At 38.4% G+C, this 22,244-nt stretch overlaps 1 protein-coding gene across 9 annotated transcripts in view; it reads left to right on the top strand.

Annotated features, from left to right (window-relative positions):
- DENND1A (DENN domain containing 1A) overlaps positions 1–22,244 on the top strand; it is a 600,479-nt gene that overhangs the window by 199,701 nt on the left and 378,534 nt on the right. For 8 of the 9 annotated variants that reach the window (XM_060200131.1, XM_060200132.1, XM_016185023.2 and 5 more), the window contains one exon: positions 9,582–9,701. The exons of the other annotated variant lie outside the window; for it this stretch is intronic. In XM_060200131.1, the coding sequence (XP_060056114.1) occupies positions 9,582–9,701 (120 nt within the window). The remainder of the gene's footprint in view (positions 1–9,581; positions 9,702–22,244) is intronic. 9 annotated transcript variants of the gene reach the window in all.

Genomic DNA, 22,244 nt, shown 5'->3' with positions numbered 1-22,244 from the left:
TCCCATCCCCTCCAACAGAAGCTGCAATAGTTCTCCCAAGGTAACAGATAATAATTCAAAAAATATATATATATCCCATTTTTATTCATTTCTATGCCCTGCCTTCATTTCCTTTTTTTTTTTTTTTTTTTTTTTTAACCAGAGCACTGCTCAGCTCTGGCTTAGTGGTGTGGGGGGATTGAACCTGGTTTTGGACCCTCAGGCATGAGAATTGTTTTGCATAACCATTATGCTATTTACCCTCCGCCCTCTTTTTCATTTCCTTTTTTAAAAAATCTTACTAATACAATATTTATTTGTCTTTCCTCTGTCAAAACCTGAGCCAGCCACTTTCCCCAGGCTACCTGGGGGAGGTACGGGAAAAGGAATACACAGGGCAGACAAGATATGGGAGAAATAACATGGGAGGTGAGATTGCTTCTTCACATGGCGAAGAGGATGAGAAAGGCCACCATCATGTCCTTTCTAAGTCACAGCTACACCTATTACTATTTCAGAGTGTCCTTCCCTTTTCCTCTTTGCTCTTAGATAAGCAAAACGATGCCTGACTTCCTCTGGTATTTTCAAGTGTTTTTTTTTTTTCTTTTTCCTTTTCAGTGATGGTATAAAAACCTGGATTCCTGGTGACCAATGTTTTAATCTAAAGTCTAGACCTTACTGTTTCATTTTCCCCCTACATCCTAAACCTCTGCTACTGAGCCATTCTTAACTTGTTTAAAAGAATTTTACATTATTGCTCCATCCTAAAAATAATACCCATCTTTTATACTTCATTCCCACTCTAGTTACTGTCTAATTCTCTACTTTTAGAGAACTATCTACGAACTAATTTATTGCTCAGCCCTCTATAGTTTTCCATACTTTTTTTTTTGTCTTCAAAAGTCTTTGCATTGATTTAATATTGGTTTAAGATACTAAGATACTTTAGGAGTATAGTCACACCTATATTATGTGTAGACAAGTGATCTCAACCTAAATCAAAACTTTTGTGTCAGAACACCAGATAGAACCCTCCACCTATCTTCACTGTGTTTTGCTTCTGTCATCTACCAAAATATTTTCTTATCGCTATCTAAATACCTATATAGTGCCCAATTTTGTATTTAGATATTTTCTTTTCATATTGATGCACCAATACAACTGATCTATCCCCCCCACACACACACACACACTTCCTTGTTCTTCCTGGTTGTATCCTGCTACTCCCCCCATCTCATTTATTTACAGATACTTCTTATTTGTTTTGATAGGACAGAGAAATTGAGTGGGGGAGTGGAGATAGAAATGAGAGAACACATCAAAAGCAAACTACATAAGGATAATGAGGCAACCCAGTAAATGGGAGAAGATACTTACACATCACACCTCTGACAATTGACTGATATCAAACATCTATAAAGAACTGATAAAGCTCAGCACAGTGAAAAAGTGGGCCAAAGAATTAGTCATATATATATATGTGTGTGTGTGTGTGTGTGTGTGTGTGTGTGTGTGTGTGTGTGTGTGTGTGTGTGTGTATTTTTTTTTTTTTTTTTACCAGAGCCTTGCTCAGCTCTGGCTTATAGTGGTATGGGGGATTGTACCTAGAACTTCAGAGTCTCAGGCATGAGAATCTCTTTGCATAACCATTATGCTATCTACCCCCACCCATTAAATAGTTTTCTAATGAAAAGATACCCATGACTCAGACAGATGAAGAAATGCTGCACTTCACTTATCAGAGGAATGAAAGTTAAAACTACATTGAGGTTTCATTTCACACTTGTGACTATGGCTTAGATCAACAAATCAAGGAAGGACAGGCGTTGAAGAGGTTGTGGAGATAAAAGGACTCTACTGCACTGCAGATGGGAATGCTAACTGGTACAGCCCCTTTGGAAGATTGTATGCACAGTCCTTAAATAAAAATGCAATTATCTTATGGTTCAGGAGTACCACTCTTGGGCATTTATCCAGTGGCCCTTGAGGCACTAGTTAGAAAGGACACATGCACCCTATGTTCACAGCTGCATTTTTCACAATAGCCAGAGTGGAAACAGCCTGAGTGCTCGTCAACAGATGACTGGCTAAAGAAGTTATGGGATATATACTCAGTAGAATATTACTCTGCAATAAAATAGATAATGTTGTGTTCTCTGGGACAAAATGGATGGAACTGGAAATTATGCTTAGTGAAATAAGAGGTGAAAAACAACTAACAGATGATTTCACATATATGTGGAATCTGTTGAAACACATCAACAGCAAGCAGACAAATTCTAAGACTGAGAACTGTGGTGGTTAACTTTGGGAGTTGGGAGGGTGGGTACACAGAACTCTGGTAGTGGGTGTAGTTTGGAAGTACACACTGTAATATTACAATTTTGTAACCCACTATTAATCACAAAAAAAATGGAAAAAAAAAAGACAACGCTAGCACTATTCCACCACTCATGAAACTTCCTCTCTATTGGTGGGGACCTGCAGCTTGAACCTGTGTTCTCGCACAAGGTGATGTTTACTTTCAACTATTGGATACACCACATCCACCTTCTTCATAGTCTCTTTTCTACCTGTCCTCTAAATTGCTAGTTCTCCCTCCCCCTATTTTATTGGGGAGGGGGGTACAATACAGTTGTTGACACATGGGTAAAAATTTCTCATTTCACCATGATAGGTGTGCAAAATACTTTCACCCCCAACCTAGGTCCTTTTTTATCATCATGCACCAGGACCCTGAAAATCCCTTCCCCCTACCCCCTTTCCCCCAGCACCTTCTGCGCCCTCTGAATCTTTTGCTTTGGTTTAATATACTGTCCATGTTTTACACTGTTTCCCCTTCTTGTTCTTGTTTCTTAAGTTTTGCCTATGAGTAAAATCACCCCATATTCATCTTTTCTTTCATTGTGTGTGTATATAACCAAACTAAGCAAAAAAAGAAAAATCAAAAGGAGAGGATATAGGCAGAATATTCACCAAAGAAAAGATCCAAGGGGTCAACAGATATGATAGACCATTTCAGAGAAATGCAGATAAAGACAACAATGAGATATCACTTCATTCCTATAATACTGTCATATATGGCAGAAGGGACAGCAATAACAAATGTTGGGGGAGGGGAAAACAAACCCTTCTCTAATGCTTGTGGGAATTTAAATTGGTCCTCTCCAGGGCATATATCATATGGAAACAAACACACCCATCCAGAGAGATCTGTATACATCTGTGTTCATAGCAGTGCAATTTGTAATAACCCAAAGTTGGAAACAACGCAGGTGTCCAACAACAGATGAGTGGCCAAATTGATACTTCCTGTAACTTAAGTCTAGGTCCTCTTCTTTTTTCTCAGAACTGTCATTAAATGATACCATTCTTTTTTTTTTTATTTAAGAAAGGAGACATTAACAAAATCATAGGATGGGGGGGGGGTACAACTGCACACAATTCCTACCACCCAATCTCCATATCCCATCCCCTCCCCTGATAGCTTTCCCATTCTCTATCCCTCTGGGAGCATGGACCCAGGGTCATTGTGGGTTGCAGAGGGTGGGAGGTCTGGCTTCTGTAATTGCTTCCCCGCTGAACACGGGCGTTGACTGGCCGGTCCATACTCCCAGTCTGCCTCTCTCTTTCCCTAGTAGGGTGAGTCTCTGGGGAAGTGGAGCTCCAGGACGCATTGGTGGGGTCGTCTGTCTAGGGAAGCCTGGCCGGCATCCTGATGGCATCTGGAACCTGGTGGCTGAAGAGTTAACATACAAAGCCAAACAAATTGTTGAAGAATCATGGACCCAAAGGCTGGAATAGTGCAGATGAACTGAACTATTGGGGGGTACTCACTGCAAACTCTAGTGTACTACTTTCAGGTATATATTTGCCCTAGTTTATGGATATGTGTGAACATACGCTCTATCTCCTGGAACCTGGTCTATATCTAGGTTTTGGGACTTTGTTAGGAAGTGAACCACCTGGGATGGAATTAGAGAATACTATGAAAGGAAAGGTCTCACCCAAGTGATGAAGCTGAGGGGTTGTCGTTCCACACCTGAAGTCTCTGGACACAGTCTGAAGTGAAGCATGCTGGGGTGGCACTCGTTGCATTGATTAGGTTGCGATCAGCGGATGCAATATTATTTGATGAGAATTGGGAGAAGCATACGGGAAAGTGGGCCCTATCCTAGGGTCTCAGGACTGGGGGAAGTTTAGGCTCTATAGTGGAAATGTGAGGTTCCTGCTGTCTTAGGGTTCAAGAAGACAATGGATAGTTACTTTTATCATCACATTATTTGGTAATTGGGCTAACTTTGAAAAGTCCCTTTGTTAGACATACAATCAATTTTTCCCCCTCTCATATTAATTAAATAGTGATTTATATGACTACAATTTGATAGGTGTGTACATAAACACCATTCCCATCACCAAAAGATTGTATCCCATCCCACCCACCCACCCACCCCCACCAACAACAGGTGAGTGGCTGAGAAAGCTGTGGTGTATATATACACAATGGAATACTATGCAGCTACTAAGAACAATGAACTCAACTTCTGACCCATCTTGGTCAGAGCTAGAAGGAATTACGTTAAGTGAGCTAAGTCAGAAAGATAAAGATGAGTATGGGATGATCCCACTCATCAACAGAAGTTGAGAAAGAAGATCAGAAAGGGAAACTTAAAAGCAGGATCTGACTAAATTGAAAGTAAAGCACCAAAGTAAAAACCCTGTGGTGAGGGGGAGGGTGGATATCATTCTTTTTTTTTATATTTATTTTATTTATTTATTCCCTTTTGTTGCCCTGATATCATTCTTTTAAAAAAATTTTTTAGACATTATTGGATAGAGACAGAGAAATTGAAAGGGGAGGAGGAGATAGAGAAGGGAGAGAGACAGAAACCTATAGCCCTGCGTCACCACTTGTGAAGCTTTCCTCCTGCAGCTGGAGTCCAGGGGCTTGAATCTGGGTCCTTTTGCACTTTATTTATTTTTTATATTTATTTGTTTATTTTCCTTTTTGTTGCTGTTGTTTTTCATTACTGTAGTTATTGTTATTGTTATTGGTGTCATTGTTGGATAGGACAGAGAGAAATGGAGAAAGGAGGGGAAGATGGGGAGAGAAAGATAGACACCTGCAGACCTGCTTCACCGCTTGTGAAGCGACTGTCCCGCAGGTGGGGAGCCAGGGGCTCGAACCGGGATCCTTAGTCGGTCCATGTGCTTAGTGCCACCTGTGCTTAACCCACTGTGCTACTGCCCACCTCCCCCTTTCACACTTTTAATATGACTGCTTAACCAGGTGTGCCACCGCCTGGCCCCAATGATACCGTTCTTTACCAAGGCATCAAATACCATCTTTGTAGATGTCTTCCAAATTTATACATTAACCTTTATTCTAATGTTCTAAGTACTATGTTTAACTATGCACTTGACTTTTCCATTTACAAACTTCTCAGACATAACATATCTTGAATGGAACTCTTGGGTCTCCCTCTACTCCAGATCTGTTAATCATTCCCATCATTAGATGATGATATACTGCTTTTATACTCTCATTCTTATAGTCCTGTAATAAATACCTGCTAGCTAAGACTGAAAGTATATTGCATCCATTTCCACTTTGCCTATCTGAGTTATTTCACTTAGTCATTTCACTTGCTCTATACTTCTTTTTTAATTTTTATTCATGAAATGGAAATATTGACAAGACCATAGGATAAGAGGGGTACAGTTCCACACATTTCCCATCACCAGAACTCCGTATCTAGTCTCTTCCCTTGATAGCTTTACTGTTTTTTTTAAATTAATTAATTTATTTTTATACAGAATGGCACGTCAACAGGGGTTTGAATCCTATTATTCCCACCACCGGAGTTCTGAATCTTCACTCTCCCCACTGCAGTCCACCACAGCTATCCTTCTAACCTCTTCTCCTTTATCCTTTTTCTTTTTTGTCATGAGCATGGCTCTATTGCTCTCACTTTTCCATATCTCTATCTCTATATAGGAAGAGCTAGAGAAGCAGCCCATAGCTTTCCCAAGTACAGTACTACTGTATGGTTTACTTAGGTTACATGCATGATGAAGCGAGCATCCTTTCAGTGGACTGTCTTAGTGACCCTAACCTCTTGAATATGTTTTCTGCATCTGTTTTACCTTCTTTCAAACTATTTTCATAATAATCAGATGAAAACTTTAAAAGTGTAGGCTAAATGTCTATGTCCAGTGGAGAAGGAATTACAGAAGCCAGGAAACCCCCCCCCCACCTCATAAAGAATTTTGGTCTAAGGGTGGTGGCAGATGGCATCATGATTATGCAAAGCGATTCCCGGGTTCAATCCCTTCTAACACCATAAGGCAGAGCCTATCAGTACTCTGGATAAAAAAAAAAAAAGTTCCATAACCCCACAGAGGGGAGAAATGTTAGGGGAAGATGACCAGAAGGCTCTGAATTACAGTGCCATCAGGATCCAGAGAAAGAAGGGAAAAAGAAAGGATATTCAGGGAATCAGGCAGTAGCGCAGCATGTTAAGCGCAGGTGGTGCAAAGCACAAGGACCAGCATAAGGATCCTGATTCAAGCCCCCGGCTCCCCACCTGCAGGGGAGTCGCTTCACGAGTGGTGAAGCAGGTCTGCGGGTGTTTACCTTTCTCTCCCCCTCTCTGTCTTCCCCTCCTCTCTGTCCTATCCAACAATGATGACATCAGTAACAACAATAACTACAACAATAAAACAAGGTCAACAAAAGGGGACAAATATTTAAAAAAAAAAAAAAGAAGACATCCAGAAAGGAAGAGAAGGCGGTACTCTAGAAAAAGTGGGCAAATATATAAAAATGTAGATACAGTAATAATAACCGACCCATATCTGTGACCTTGTGAGAATTACTGGAGTTTCTAATGGAGGGAATGGAGACATGGGCCCTAGTGGTAGGAACAGTGTGAAACTATCCCCCAGTTATCTTATAATTTTGTACATATTAAATTACTGTTAATTAAAAAGAAAAATGACTTTTAATGATTCATGCTTCACCCTTATAATTCCTGCAGAGGTAAGTCAACTGAAAATAACTTCCCCTTTCTATACTTTGGTACCCTAAAAATATTACCCTCTGTAGGTAATATTAGTAAGCATGCATAACTCACTTGGACATGTTTAGGATTGTCCCAAGTGAAAAGAAGCAACAGACTAGTCAGAAACAAAAGCAACCTTACTCTATTCACAGGTATTACAAAATCGAGCCAGCCAGAAGATTCTAAGCAAATTAATGTTTTTTACTATGCATTTTAGTTTTCATTCAGATGGTAACAGCTTGTATTTTTCTTTTACTGAGTTTACCTCACTTATTCCCAGAGTGCCCTCTGAGTTTAGTGGTAGTTTCTTACTATTCCAGATGAGGAAACTAAAGTCCTTGCAGGTTAAGTAACTTCCTAAATTAGGGGCCAGTTTTTAAGTGATTGAGTTGGGATTGAAACCCCGTAAATTTGTAATGATTGTGCTTCTCTTCTAATAAGCTTTATTTTAAACATTCTAGAAGTGAATTCTAACCTGAGTTAAAATAATAGTCATATTTTGCTGGGTCACATAATAGTATTTCATAAAAAAAACATAACTTTATTTGTAACTTAGAATTATCCTTATCTGTTGCTTTAAGTATTTTAGAAATATAATTTTACCCCTCCCCCAACGAGCCCATAGTTTCCCCCAGTCACTTTAATTATGTGAGCTAGAATCCAGTTTCTCACACATCCTCAGTTCTCAACCTTGTTAAAATTAATCATATAATCCTCCTTTAAAACATAGTATTAAATCACCATAGTAACAGTATCCAAGCTTTATAGATAAAACATAACAGCCATAGAAGGTAGCATTTGGTGTCCCCTTGACAGCTCTATAACTTTTATAGAAATATGTTCCTTTTCCTGGCTTGTATAAGGTGGAAGGATAGCATTACTTACACCTACCTGTTTTATTGCTGTATTGCTTTTAAACTGCCACCTTGTTTTTGTTCACCTTCCTAGTTAAAAAAGTAGAGTGGGACCTTTTCACTTCTTTTTGAATTATTTTCTGGTATTCTCTAACCATTCTACAAGGGAGGAAATTGTTTTCCTTCAGTGTGACCTAGCAGAACCTATTGACCTGTTATACTGAGATATCTTTACAGTTTCTTTTAATTTTCTGATATGGTTGGTAGAAGTTTTGGAAAGGCAGGCTATCCATATTTGAAAATTTAATCTATGTAATATCCAAAGGCTCATTAAGAAATCTACCTTTGAAAAATGTCTGTTGAAACATGATTTATTTTTCAAAATTATGTGAGCATTGATTTGAATATTTTATCAACTGAGTGTATTTTTTGAGATACAACACAATATGCAAAGCATTATGAGTTAATGAGTTCCATTCAGTATCGAGTATTGTGAAATATTATGTTAGTATACATTTATATATTCAAATTTGGGATGGATTTACATCTTTAAAAAGGAATCCAAGATAAATGGCATACAGATTTTAAAGAGTATTTTAAAATGTTTTGTGACTTTTGAAGAGTTCTTAGATTAATCCAATTAGTCATGTGCTTATTAAAATTTTTGAAATAGCTCTTGCCTGCGTTTCAACTCAGTGACTGGATGCAGGGAAGGGTGCTGCGCGTAGTAGGAGGCGGCCATTTTGCTAGCTCCACGTGGTCCAAACGGCTGTGCTCTCACCCAACTCTGAGGTGTCCGCGTGAATAAAGATTTGTGTTCCCTCTCAAAAAACAAAACAAAAAAAAATTTTTTTGAAATAAACTTAATTTTACATTGCTGTATGTGTTTCACTGATAATTGTGTTGTGCAGTTTAGCCTTTATCTTTTTTAATGTTTTTCTTTAAAATTTTGTTTCAGTTTCTTAGAAAGCACCCTAACTGATTAATAATGCAAGAATTTAGGAAAGTAACAGCTAGCCTTGTCCTCTTTTGAAAATTAGTTTGGGTTTTTTACTGTGAGTTTGATTCAGTCCATTCTTTTTCTGTAAAATGGAAACACCATCTAAATTACAGGGTGGGTTTTGAGTCTAAATACACTATCTTTTGAGTATGGCTAGCATTTCATAGACACTTAAATTCTGCTCTTGAAATCACCACTGTTTTCTAAACCTGAGGAAATGGATACAGTGGCCTTTAATGTTAGGCCTAGATTTAGAATCTAGCTTTTTGCCTCTTAAAACTAGTACCTATGCAGTGCCACTCTAGCTTTTTCCACATGTATAAAATAAGGTTATAGGCTGTATCATTCAGAACTCGATGGGAAGATTAACAGGGCTACTTGCCTGAATTCACTAAATGGGAGTCTTGGTAGCTCCAGTGAGGTGGTCACTACAACAGGCAGCTTACCATCTGTCCTCTTCCTTCTCCTTCTTCATCCTCTTTCTCTTCTTCCTCTCTCTCTTTCTCTTTGTATCTCTCTCTGTCTCTTAGCTCTCAGTCTGTTCCCTTGAAATGTGTGAATTTTAAATTCATTTATAGAGTTCCACAGAGAAAGGAAATGTTACAGGTTCAATGACATACTTTGATTAGATATATTATCAAGAAACCTACTGCACATTCATTTTCCCCTTTGTCATTGTTGCAGCCTTACAGTTAGCCAAGTTGGCCAGAACTTCACGTTTGTGCTCACTGACATTGACAGCAAGCAGAGATTTGGGTTCTGCCGCTTATCTTCAGGAGCGAAGAGCTGCTTCTGTATCTTAAGGTAAGGGAGAATGGCTTAAATTATTGGCCGGTTCTATGAAACAGTGTCAACCTTTGCACTGTTCTGTAATTAAATGTTCCAGCTGTTCTTTTTGTTTTCCTGTCTGTTTCCCACAAGTCATTGCACTTGAGGAGAAGGACTTACTTCACAGTGTTGGGCTTGCACTTCAAGTTCTGCAGATAATTGTCTTTATTTGTATCACATCCCTTGGGTGGGAAAGGGATCATTGCTTCTGTGGTGTCTGTGGAAGCTAGAGAGTCAGCATGGTTTCAGTTCCTCCTGCTGTTATCTGGAGCTGTCAGAAATTAGCCTGTTAGGCTTTCCCTTGGACATTTTGTGTATGTAAGATTATTAATAAAGTATGTGTCTGTAGCTCAGGACATCTTGCAGACACTGATTGTGGCCGCCTCAAAGTGACACTCTTGCCCCCTTAGGGTCAATGAGTGAGAAACTGTTTCTCTACTTGGCTACCTCTGCAAAGATTTGGCAGGGGTGGGGGGGATGTGGGGGGTGGGGGGGGCGAGGGAAGAATTTTGTGAGAAAACTCTTTCGTTCTTTAAAACTCCCTTTGCACACCAGAGCCACACTTGCTTTAATACTCTGTTTCCTCCTGCCAGAGGAGTGAGGTGTGTTCTGGGGTGGGAGGATGTGTGGAAATCCGATTTTGGAGCTGCTGGCTCTGTGGCCTCCTGCTGGGTACCTCCTGAGGGGGAAGTAAAGGCATCCCACACACTCTCCTCTCCATCTGCCTTGGTTAAGTAGGTGTCAGAGGGGCCTGCCTCCTGTCTCTCTCTGCTCTTGTAGAGCAGCCCAGGGTAGGACAGCAGGGAGGCGCCCCTGACAAAATCCTGGTCTCCAGTTTGGGGATTGGGCCTGAGGATAAAAGGCCAGGCCCTCTATGAATTCCAGGAAGGGTAACTCTCTGGTGTATTCTATTCTGTGCTTTCTTCTCTTTACTAGCCACCGTCCAAACACACATCTCACACCACTGGAGAAGTGGGCCTGACTTCTAAAGTGCTTTTGCTCAAATAATTGTCAGTCTGGGCCGCTACTTTTTGTGCTTTCGGCACACATCTTATCATTATTCTCAATCAGTGAAGTCAGCTCTTGATAATCAAACACAGCTTCTCTAATTTGGACATTAGAGGAGAACTGCTGCAAAGACCTGAGGAAGGAGGTTTGACTTAGTAGCTTTGTTGACTCAAGCATGTTCACAAGCACACCAGTGGCCCAGGCCCAAGGAGCACCTGCTCAGAATATTATACTCAGATATAAATGATTAATTGCTTTTTAGCAGTGTTTTTGTTTTTAAGTCTTTTAGAGAACAATAGAACCCATCCATCATATTTTGTGTTGCGATGTTTCTTTTAAGGCTGGGATAAGATGGGGGATAGGATGGGGAGAGAGGTGTGTGTCTTGGAATTGGCATCATGATATTTTCTCAGTAAATAATATGAGTGGAAAACTATTTAAATTTTTTAACTTAAAATACTTTCCTCTGGGGGGCTGGGTGGTAGTGCAACAGGTTAATGGCACATGGCACAAAGCACAACGACTGGCATAAGGATCCTGGTTCGAGTCCCTGGCTCCCCACCTGTGGGGGAGGGTCGCCTCACGAACAGTGAAGCAGGTTTGCAGGTGTCTTTCTCTCCCCCTTTCTGTCTTCCCCATCCCTCTCGATTTCTTTCTGTCCTATCCAACAATAGCAATAACAACAATAGTAATAACAGCACTGATAAACAAGGGCAACAAAAAGGGAAAAAATAGCCTTTAGGAGCAGTGGATTCATAATGTAGACACTGAGCCCCAACAACAACCCTGGAGGCAAAACAAAACAAAACAAAAAAAAACTTTGATTCTGGTGGTTGACTGTGTATAGAGTCGTGGAATTTATATTTTCAAAAAGATAATTGTGGGCTGATAAATTGGCTCACTTGAATGATGTGTTGTTTTGCCATATGTTGTGACCTATGTTTGAGCCTGGACTCCACCACATTTGAAGAAGCTAGGTTCTGTGGTGTCTCTCTGTCTCTCATCATTTCACAGTGGTGAAACCCCAGAGATGAAAAAAAAAAAAAGTGGAAGGATGGGGTTAGTTGAATAGCATATACACTTGGCAAATCACCTCTAGTTTCATCAATTTTATTCTAAAGAATACAATATTACATTTTTTGATCACAGAATAATATTCTATGGAGTACATATCCCTTAACCTTTAGCCAGTCATCTGTTTATAGGCATTTTGTTTGTTTCCGCTCTTTAGCTATTGTCAGTAATGCAGCTACACATGTCAGTCCTTGAGAATGTTTCACGGGCATTTGAAAATAATGTATATTGATTTTGGGGGTGATGGAAGGTTCTGAATACATCTGAAGTTCACCTCATGAGTTCATTTAAGGCCTCTTTTTTCTTGACTTTTTTTTTTTTTTTTGTCTTGATGACCTTTCTCTTGCTATGAGTGGTGTATTGAGGACTCCAACTAGTACTGTGCTGTTATCGATGTCTCCCTTAAGGTCAGTTAGTACTTTCCTTATATATTTGGGCTCACCCATATTGGGAGCATATATACTGATAATGGTTATGTATTCCTGTTGGATCAGTCTTCTGACCAATATGTAGTGTCCATGTCTGTCTCATTTCACCTTCTTTGTCTGAAAGTCTACTTTGTCAGATATTAGGATAGCTGTTCCTACCCTTTTGTTTGCATTGTTCCAGCCTATCATCTGGAGCTTCTGTTTGTCTTTCGTTTCGATGTGTGTTTCCTGGAGACACGGAACAGATGAGTCTTGCTTTTTTAATCCAGCCACTCTAAATCTTTTGACTGGTGAATTTAACACATTCACATTTAGGGTGATTGTTGATAAATGTAATTTGCTTATTATAGTCATTCTGGGTTTTGTTTCAAGGCTGCTTTATGTTCTTATTGTTTCTTTTTTTTGTTTCTGTTAGTTATTTTAAGTGAATGACTTTTCTAGAATGGTCTTGCCTATTGTATGTATGTTTCCTGTTTGTCTTTGTGCTATATTTTGTTCTGTGGTTATCATGAATATTGTGTCTAACATACAATATCTACAAAAGTCTTTTAAGTTGGCCTTAGTTCACCAACATTGGACTGTGTTGCTCTGACTATTCACTCTCCCCTTCTCTATGTTTGTTTTCTTGGTGGTGTTGTGTTCCTGGTTCTATTCTAACACTGATCATCTCATTAAAAGTTGGAATTCCTTTGCTTTTTTTCATATAGAATTCCTTTTATTAATTTTTGCGAGTTAGGATTGGTAGCGGCAAATTCCTTCAGCTTCTGAATGTTTGAAAAGATCTTTATTTTCTCCTTATATTTGGAGTATAATTTAGTAGGATACTTTATTCATGGCTGGTAATTTTTATCTTTTAAAATATTGCATATGCCATTCCATTCCCTCCTTGCCTCTAGGGTTTGTGATGAAAAAATCTGATGAAAGCCTGATGGTTCTGCCTTTGTCTGTAACTTTCTTTCCATAGCAGCCTACAATATTATTTCCTTGTCACTGGCTTTGGACAGTTTTACAGTGATGTATCTTGATGTGTGTCATTTTGGATTCAAGAATTTAGGTGTATGTTCACATTTCTGGATTTTTATATTTTTAAAATTGCTTAAGTATAGGAATTTTTCTGCTAAAATTTCACTGAATATGTTCTCTACCCCCCTCTCTCTCTCTTCTTCCTGAGGGGTCCCAATAACTCTGATGCTCATTTTTCAGATGGAGTCTGCTATTTTGTAGAGAAATGCTTCATTTTTCCCAAACCTTTCCTCTCCATCAATTCACAGAGAGAGGTGGTTGTGTCTTCTAGTATTGATATTCTTTCCTCCCCCTGATTCAGTCTACTTCCAGTGCCTCTTACCTTAACTGAAACTGCACTCAAAGTGTCTCTCAGGCCCTGCAATTCTGCCTTCTCCTTCCCTCTCCTCTTCCCCTTCCCCCCTTCCTCCTCTTCCTCCTCCTCTCCTTCTTCTCCCCTCCTCCCCCTCCCCCTCTTCCTCATCCTCCCTCTCCTCTGCCCTCCCTTCTCTTTTCAGTTGTTGTTTTGACTTGGGCCCAGAAGTGGTATGCCTCAGCTGCTAATATCCCAATTTGGTACCAGTCTTCTCTGAGTAAGGCTTTTTAGTCTTGGGAATCTTTTCCTCACGACTTTTGTGTCCCCCAAGCCAGGAGTTTTTGTACTCACCTGCAGCTTGTTGAGTTTCTGAGGAAATCCTGGCAATAATTTGTTGAGTTTTCAGGTGATTTTCACTGCTTTTTCTAGGTGACACGGAGAGCCAAGGGAGTCTGCTGTTATTCTATAGACATACCTCTGGAAGTCTTCCCCCCCCCCCCATATTTTCCTTTTGTTTCTTAGAGGTAAGAGAGGCAGAGTGAGAGAATGAGAGATCACAACACCAAAATTTTCTTGTTTTCTTCAGTGTGGTGGGGACTGGGTTCAAACCTGGGTCATACACATGACAAAGCAGCACACTATCCAAGTGAACTATTTTGCCAACTCTGGTTTGACTTATTTACCTCAAGGTACCTTAAAATAGATGTACACTTTTTGCCTTACATTTGTATTTGAGGACCTTTCAGATGTCACATTTATCCATGTTTTTGATGAACTAGACTTTTATGAACTTTGTGAAACAATGAATTTGAAGTCTTTTTGTCACTTAACAAATATAGAATATGCTTAGTGTGTATCATACCAAGGGCATCTCTAACTTTGATACCTACCTCTATTTGACTACTTGGTAATCTTACTGTATGTATTAGGAGCCACTCAGATGTTGGGCATTGACTGTGTCTGTGCTAGATTCTTTGAGATCACAGATTAGGCAAGGGCTCATCTGATTTGAAGTATCTGGAGATTATTTGGGTTCTACTTAAACTGCGTCTTGTGAAATGAATGAGGGGCTTGACTTGAAGATAATGAGAGATAAACTCTGTGTACTGAGGCCTGGTATACAAAGACCTACAGAAAAATACATCAAGATGAAAGAATGATGAGAATTCTAATGAAAGCGCTATAGAAATATGTGATGCTATAAAAACTTTGGCATCAGATTGTTAATATCTTTGTGAGGCATACTCAAGATTTTGATTTCTTCTATAACAAATGGAGTACCGTTAAATAGTTAAGAGCAGACATAACAAATACAAATGTTTAGAGACCACAGGTAAAGTGATCTTTTTCATACATGAAATTGCTGCTCCCCTATGTTGGGATTTCCTTCATTGTTAGAAGAGGTATAACACCTGATTTAGATTTATTTATTTTATGATAGAGAAAGGCCAGAGCAGCAATCTGGCATATTTAGTGTCCAGGATTGAGGTACCTACCTGCAAGTCCTTTGCACTGCCACTGTCCATCTTCCTGACTACATTGGTGGATTATTTGAATCTTGACTTTACTTTAACTTTTGCTGTTGATTTTAAAAAATTTGTTATTAATTTATTTATAGACTTTTTTCTTTTTTCTTCTTTTAAATTTTTTTAAATATTTATTTGTTCCCTTTTGTTGCCCTTGTTGTTTTTTATTGTTGTAGTCGATGTCATCGTTGTTGGATAGGACAGAGAGAAATGGAGAGAGGAGGGGAAGACAGAGACGGGGAGAGAAAGAGAGACACCTGCAGACCTGCTTCACCACCTGTGAAGTGTCTCCCCTTCAGGTGGGGAGTCGGGGGCTCGAACCCGGATCCTTAAGCTGGTCCTTGCGCTTTGCACCACCTGTGCTTAACCAGCTGTGCGACCGCCCGACACCTCGACTTTTTTCTTTTTTCATTTATTGGATAGGGACAGCCGGAAATTAAGAAGGGAGTGATAGAAAGGGGAAGAGAGACAGAGAGACACTTGCAGCCCTGCTTCACCACTCGGAAAGCTTTCCCCTTGCAGGTGGGGACCAGGGGCTCGAACCCAGGTCTTTGTGCTCTGTAACATGTGCACTCAACCAAGTACGCCACCACCCAGTCCCAAATTGTTATTTATTTTAATGAGAAAGATACAAAGACACATAACACACATGCACATTGATACACACCCCAGAGCAATCAGTATTCAGCTCTGGCTTATGGTGGTGCTGGGTATTGAACTGGGGATCTCAGAACCTCAGGAATTAAAGTCTTGTATAACCATTATGCTATCTCCCCAGCGCTTAATTTTTTAAAAATATAATGACGTATGTTCCTAAAGCCTCTCTGGGGAGTGATTATTCTCCTTTGCAACTTGGCATATTGGCTTGTGTTTAAACATTTATTGTGTTGAGGACCATCTTCCTTCTGGAATTCTTTGACTTTAGGAACAGTTGTATCATTTTTCATCTTTATTGTACTTGTTTCTACTATAAACACAAAAGCTTCCATTTCCACAGAGAAAAAGAAGCTAGGTCTGCTCTTAAGAACATGGGACTCTCTAACTGTTCCATTGTTTGTAAAACAACACAGAGGGGTTCAGGATAAAAAATCAAAGGGGTCTTTTTTAAGGCAGGTGCTATGGCAGAAACTTTTTGGATTGTGTGTTAGCTGCTTTAGTTTAAAATAAATGGATGGAGGTGGGGAAGGAAGTTGGGAATGAAAGCTGTGGGGACAGCTCCCAGATTTTTACCTTGAAAGCAGGTGCTGCTGAAATATTCCAGAAACAGATGGAATCTCCTATTCTTGTTTTAAGCTATTTATGGTTGTCTAGCCTGAGGGTACTCTGTGATACAAAAACACACAGCCTGATGTTTGAGGGCAGTTCGGGTATCAAAGGAGAGGCCGCTCTGGGAGAAATCAGTCTTTCTCCCCAATGCTAAATGCTATTCTGGAAGCCTGGATCTTTTACTTAGCAGAAAAGATTTCTCTGCTTTTTAAGTATTTCAGTATCTCTGGAGTAGTTTGATTTCTTTTAAATCCCTCTTCTTAAAAGTACTACAGGTATGATGTTTTCTGGATAGTCAGCTAAAACTGGAAGAAGACCCTAGTGCTATGGTAAACTATAATTCTTCCCATTGTGGGTCCTTTTTATACTGGGCTTCTGAAGAGAAATCCATCCGAAGAGAGGATGGACAACATACTCTATGCTATACCTGAGGAAGATGGATCGATACTGGGGCAGCATGGAATGTTCCTACTCATGACCACAGAATGTGAGCTCAGATCTAGAGGGATGTAGAGGTCACACAGGATGTTGATTTTGAACCTACTTTCTAATATGCCCTGAGCTGCACTGGCTCATTTCTAGTAGGTCTCTTTTGGCTCTGATTTAGAACTTCAGATTTTATTTTCTTGCTGCCAAAGTAAGCTTTGCAAGTCTTAAAAAGTTTGTTTATATTTTCACATAGATATTTAGCTAAAAGAACACATAGCAAAGAGGTGAATGTGGCACACCCATTTGAGCACATATGTTATAATGTACAAGGACTCAGGTTCAAGTCTCTGCTCTCCACCTGTAAGAGAAAAAGATTATTGAGTAGTGAAACAGGGTTGCAGGTATCTATCTCTCTTTCTCCTTCTATCTCCCTTTCCCTCTCAATTTATCTTGGTCTCTACTTAGTTAATAATAAATTAAAAGCATAAAGGGCACGGCAGATAGTGTCAAGGTGAAATTAAAGACATCTATGGGGAATGGGTTATAGCCTACCCAGTAGATCTTAAGCTTCACTATGTAAAAGGCTAATTGCTTGAGCCCCAGCACCACAGCACTAAGGGTTAGCATGATGGAGTCAGCCACATGCTTGTATGGCCAGTGTCATTGCATTCCATGTGATGAATAATCCAACCATATAGTTAGAGTTATAACAAACAAGATCAGTTTTGTTTAAGTATGATACACAGGGTATGTTTGGGTAGAATACTGGTAAAATTTAGACTTTTTTCTGAAAGCCTTAAAATTCTACATGAGGGGGTCATTTTGAGATATGGAAAAATTATTTTACAGGAAAGGCTAGTTGTTGCTTTTTGGTTGAGTTTGAGCGTCAGTGATTTTTGTTAGTCATCCCTACAAGCAAAGCACTTTTATACACCAGCAACAAACAGAAAACCGTTATTGTTTTCACTGTGCAGAAGTGGTTAAAAAAAAAGGAAAATAACTTTAAATGTTTTATAGCTAAAGTTACCTTTTGAATAGAGGTTGCACCCTTATTTTATGAGAATCATGGATTGGTGAATACAAATAGGAATCAGAATATTGGTTGTCTGGGTATTCAAGAAACCAGCTTTAGGAACAGTTGGAAGGAAGTCTGACTTAGCTTTCTCATAGATAGAGAGGCCCAAAGACAGAGATTATAATTTACCTCTGTACATTTTGTCAAATGGAAAGATTATTGTACTGTCTGAAGATGGAAGATTCTATAATTCTAACAGTTGGGAAGCACTAATTTTTAACATGTTATATTTTGAAATTCGAATATGGTATATTTTGAGATCTTGTTCATTAGAATAATTTAGAAAGTTGCAGATAAGCAATGATGAGGGGTGTTTCCTTTCTTGATTAGGATCATGCTATAGTTAAAGGTTTATACCTACCCTTTCATGTAGGATACTGTAGGCATTTACATATCATTCCTGAGAATGGTTTTTATCTATTTTATTTATCTGTGCAAGACTAACTTATAAGGAGGGGGGGAGAAGTTATTAGCAGTCTGAAAAAACATTTCTTGCTAAGGTTCATGTTCTTTTTAAAAAATGCATTTGTTTTTGTGAATTTGTCAGTTAGCTAAATACTTTTTATAAACCATTTTATGAGCCATTTTCTGGTTTTTGACAGTGAATGATAGTCAACTCTGAAAACAATTGAACAGAAAAGCATGGAAATCATATTAAAAGTCTTAGTTGAATCAAATGGCAAATGATGTATTTTGTGTAGTTTTCCTTGTTTTACTTTGTGCATTTGCATCTTCAAAGTAATTAATCCATCCTATTAGCATGAGTTATGAATTATGAAGATAATATATCTTAAAGGAAGTATTTAAAAAGTTTTGGAGCAATATAAATGTTTATTTTGAATGTATTACATTATGAATAAAAACAAATCACATATCTTAAAACTTTATATAGAAACTTAGGGTTTTTTTTTTTAATGTTGTAGATAAAATTAAGTTCTGTATTGTAGTATACAATGTGAATTGAATAGGTTTTTATTTTCTATTCATGGGATTTGAAACTACTAGTAATCATCAGTAAAACCAAGGTAATTGTCCTTTAATTCAATTCATAAGTGTTACATCGACACAATAGTGATTTTAATCCCTTATCTGTAATACAAAGCAATATTTATTACGAAATTAATTCTGAGGGGGTATCATTTATAGTTTCTAATCCATCCTATTTTAGATGTCTTTGAAGTAAAGTGGGTGGAGCTTGTTTGCAGGGATACTAATCCTATTGTCCATTTATTCAGCCTGTTTTTTTTTAAACTAGCTTCTTATGTGTATTAATGAGCTCAAAATGCAGCAAAAATATTTCACTTTAAAAAACAAAATCTTGACATTAAGAAAAAAAAAACCGTTTCATTAGTTGCCAAAAAGTCACATTTTAGTGTCCTGTAGTTTTTTTTTGTTTAACTTGAGCTTAGTTTTTCCTGCCCTTTCTCTTCTCTTTGTCTTCCCCCCATCTCTCCCCTTCTTATTCCCTGAGCTCTTACTTGGTTTCCTTTAAAAAAAAAAGTACAATGGAAAACAAGTGGGAGGGGACGGTTTGAGCCTGCACACAAAAGCCTCTCCAAAAACACCCTAAAGAAAGAGTGTTTTCTATTGTCTAGTTTGCTGCTGAGCTTGGATGTTAACTGTTACCTCTGTAAAAGAAAATTTTACACTGTATATTTGAATATGAACTTTTTATTAGTATATGGGAATACACTAAATGACATGGTACATACTGTTTATGGTTCTGTTTTTTTTCTAATTTTCTTGAATGGATTATTTTGATGCACCACACGTACTAGTTTTTACAGTAAATACACCTAAGAGCTGAATAATTATGTCATTTGATACATATACCTTTAACTTCACTGGGAAATGCCAAGTTGTTTCTTAAAGTGGCAGTATAACTTGGACATTTACAAAATTGCAAGATTAGTATGAGTACCCCACAAGTCCCTCTATTTATTTGATTCCTTGCTTTTTAAAAATATCTATTATATATGTATATATAATATTGTATATAAAATTATATATAGGAAGGAGGTAAGTATGATATACATATAGATTATGCTTTTCTCAATCTGTAAAATATAGATATTATTTATCTGTACTTTCCAGAGATTAATCTGGTCTTACTGTTTAAGGAGACATTGCTAGAGAAAGTGGTTGTGTCTGGTGTTGACCAGATCTATCAGGTAAAATATGGCATGGCATACAGAGCTTCTTGAATTAACACAGGGCATGAATTCCATTCCCATTGACATGGGAATGTACTTTGGCTATTCCTTTCACTCCTTCTGAGTCTTTTTCCACATCTACTTTTTAGGTAGGGATTAGAGATAATATGGATAAAAGATCTTGGTGGGGGTAGTTACTGGAACTTCACAAATTACAATGAGTAGTCAATGTGTAGTTAATGTGTAGACCAATAGCAACATATACATGTTTTTGTCATTGATAAGATTTGTGTGGGCATACTTATAACTCAGTCTAAGTGTGCCTGTTAATGTCAGCTTGAATATAGCACTTGGTGACCTGGGAGTGGATACTTACACACTGTTGGTTAGTTTGCAGAAAAGTAATTAGCAATATATATTTAAAACCTTTAAATTTATTCACACTTTCAGGAATCTAGTCTATGAAAAATTGAGAAAAAATATATATATACACATAGGATAATATTGTAACTATAAAATGAAAAATAGAAATAGTTTGTAGATAAGTAAATTTGATAAGATACATTGTAGCTATTAAATTTATGTTGGCAATTATGTAATGACATGAACAATATCAAGACATAATGTTACGCAAAAATGACAGTGTCTTTTGTTTTTGCCACCAGGGTTATTGCTGGAACTCCATGCCTATACAACATCACTATTTCCAAGGGCTGATTTTTTTTTTTTCTTTTTGATAGAAGGTGAGAGAGAAAGAGATAGGGAAAGAGAGAAATGTGGAGGAAGAAGAAAAACACACCAATAACACTCTAGAGCCTATGAAGTTTCCCCCTGCATTTGGGGAACAGAGGCTTGAGCCCAGATCCTCATGCCTGTAAACATGTACAGTCAACCTGTTGGGCCACCACCCAACCTTCAACAGGTGAATTTTTACATATAATTTCCGTTTTGTAAGAATTGTACAGGGACAAATTAATCTGGGCACTTGGGTACCAAAATATTAATAATGCAAGTAGGTAAATGGGATTATCATTATTTTTTTAATTTTTAAAATTATCTTCAATGAAGTAATCCTGGTAACTCTTAACCTGTCAAACTCAGATATTCATTATGCCACAGTTGATACAGTTTTAAAAATTAGAAGTATAGCTATCTTTATATAGTACACAATTCCCAGTGTAGAATGCCACAAGTGATAATGCTTTAACTATCAAATTGATGACTGACTCCACCCCCCACCCCCAATTTGTGGAATGGACTTGAGTCATAAGGAATGAATGAGATTTTTGGCACTCAGTTCTGAATAATTATTCCCACATTTGGAATTATTACAAGATTTTAAAATACCACCCATTATAAAATGCACTATTAATATAAAAACTTTTTGAGGGGTCGGGGAGTTGTGTTCATGCTTCTGAGAAGCATCTTGATTTCAGAAATGTATGAGTTCATCCTAATTGAGAAATGATTGTATTAATTTTACATTGCCACAGTCAGCATTTATCTTATAGATTATCTCCATTCTCCATATTCCTTGTTGACCTTTTAAATGGTTTCAGAAATTTCTATCTTATTTGTGATAGGGACCAGGAACCAATCTCCAATATGTGTCTCAAACCTGCTTTTTATGGCCTCAGGATCTCTGTCATAACCCGTTTTATGCTTTCACAATCGGAGCCCCTGGAGAGCTGTCTGCACTTTTCAGTGTGATCCAGCTGAATTCCTTCCCTTCCCCACTCGAGCCCTTTGATTTGCCAGGTTTTTGTTCATCTACCCTAAGGATGGACTGAGGTTGCTGAGCCTTGCCTCTCTTGTGGTGCAAAGTGAGAATTGTTTTTAATTGAGCAGAAACATGTGGAAGGATCAGGAATATCTCAAGGGATTACAGAAAAATTCCAAATTTGTACTACTTACAGCTTGTGTTTAGAACAGGGTCTGCTGGGAATAAATGTTAGTTAGTGTGGCCTGTGACCTTAAAAACTGTTGACATGGACTTCAGCCAGAAACTAGCCACAGACCTCCTTTGTTAAACTCATTCATAGCTCCTTGAAAACTCTAGTCAGTGAAAGTTGCCAGCTTCAATCTATGCACCCCCCCCTTTTTTTTTCCCATGCTTTGGAAACAGAGGACGCCCCTTAACCAGCAAGCCTTCTTTAATAGGACTACATGGCCTTAAACGCAATTGGAATTGACAACTTCCTGGCTTGGGTTTGCCAACTGGCAGAGCTATGAGGCCGAGGGG

Source organism: Erinaceus europaeus, chromosome 10, assembly GCF_950295315.1.
Source record: "Erinaceus europaeus chromosome 10, mEriEur2.1, whole genome shotgun sequence".
NCBI classification, from domain to species: Eukaryota; Metazoa; Chordata; class Mammalia; order Eulipotyphla; family Erinaceidae; genus Erinaceus; species Erinaceus europaeus.
The sequence above is the reverse complement of the archived record's forward strand: the minus strand, read 5'-3'. Positions and strand labels throughout refer to the sequence as shown.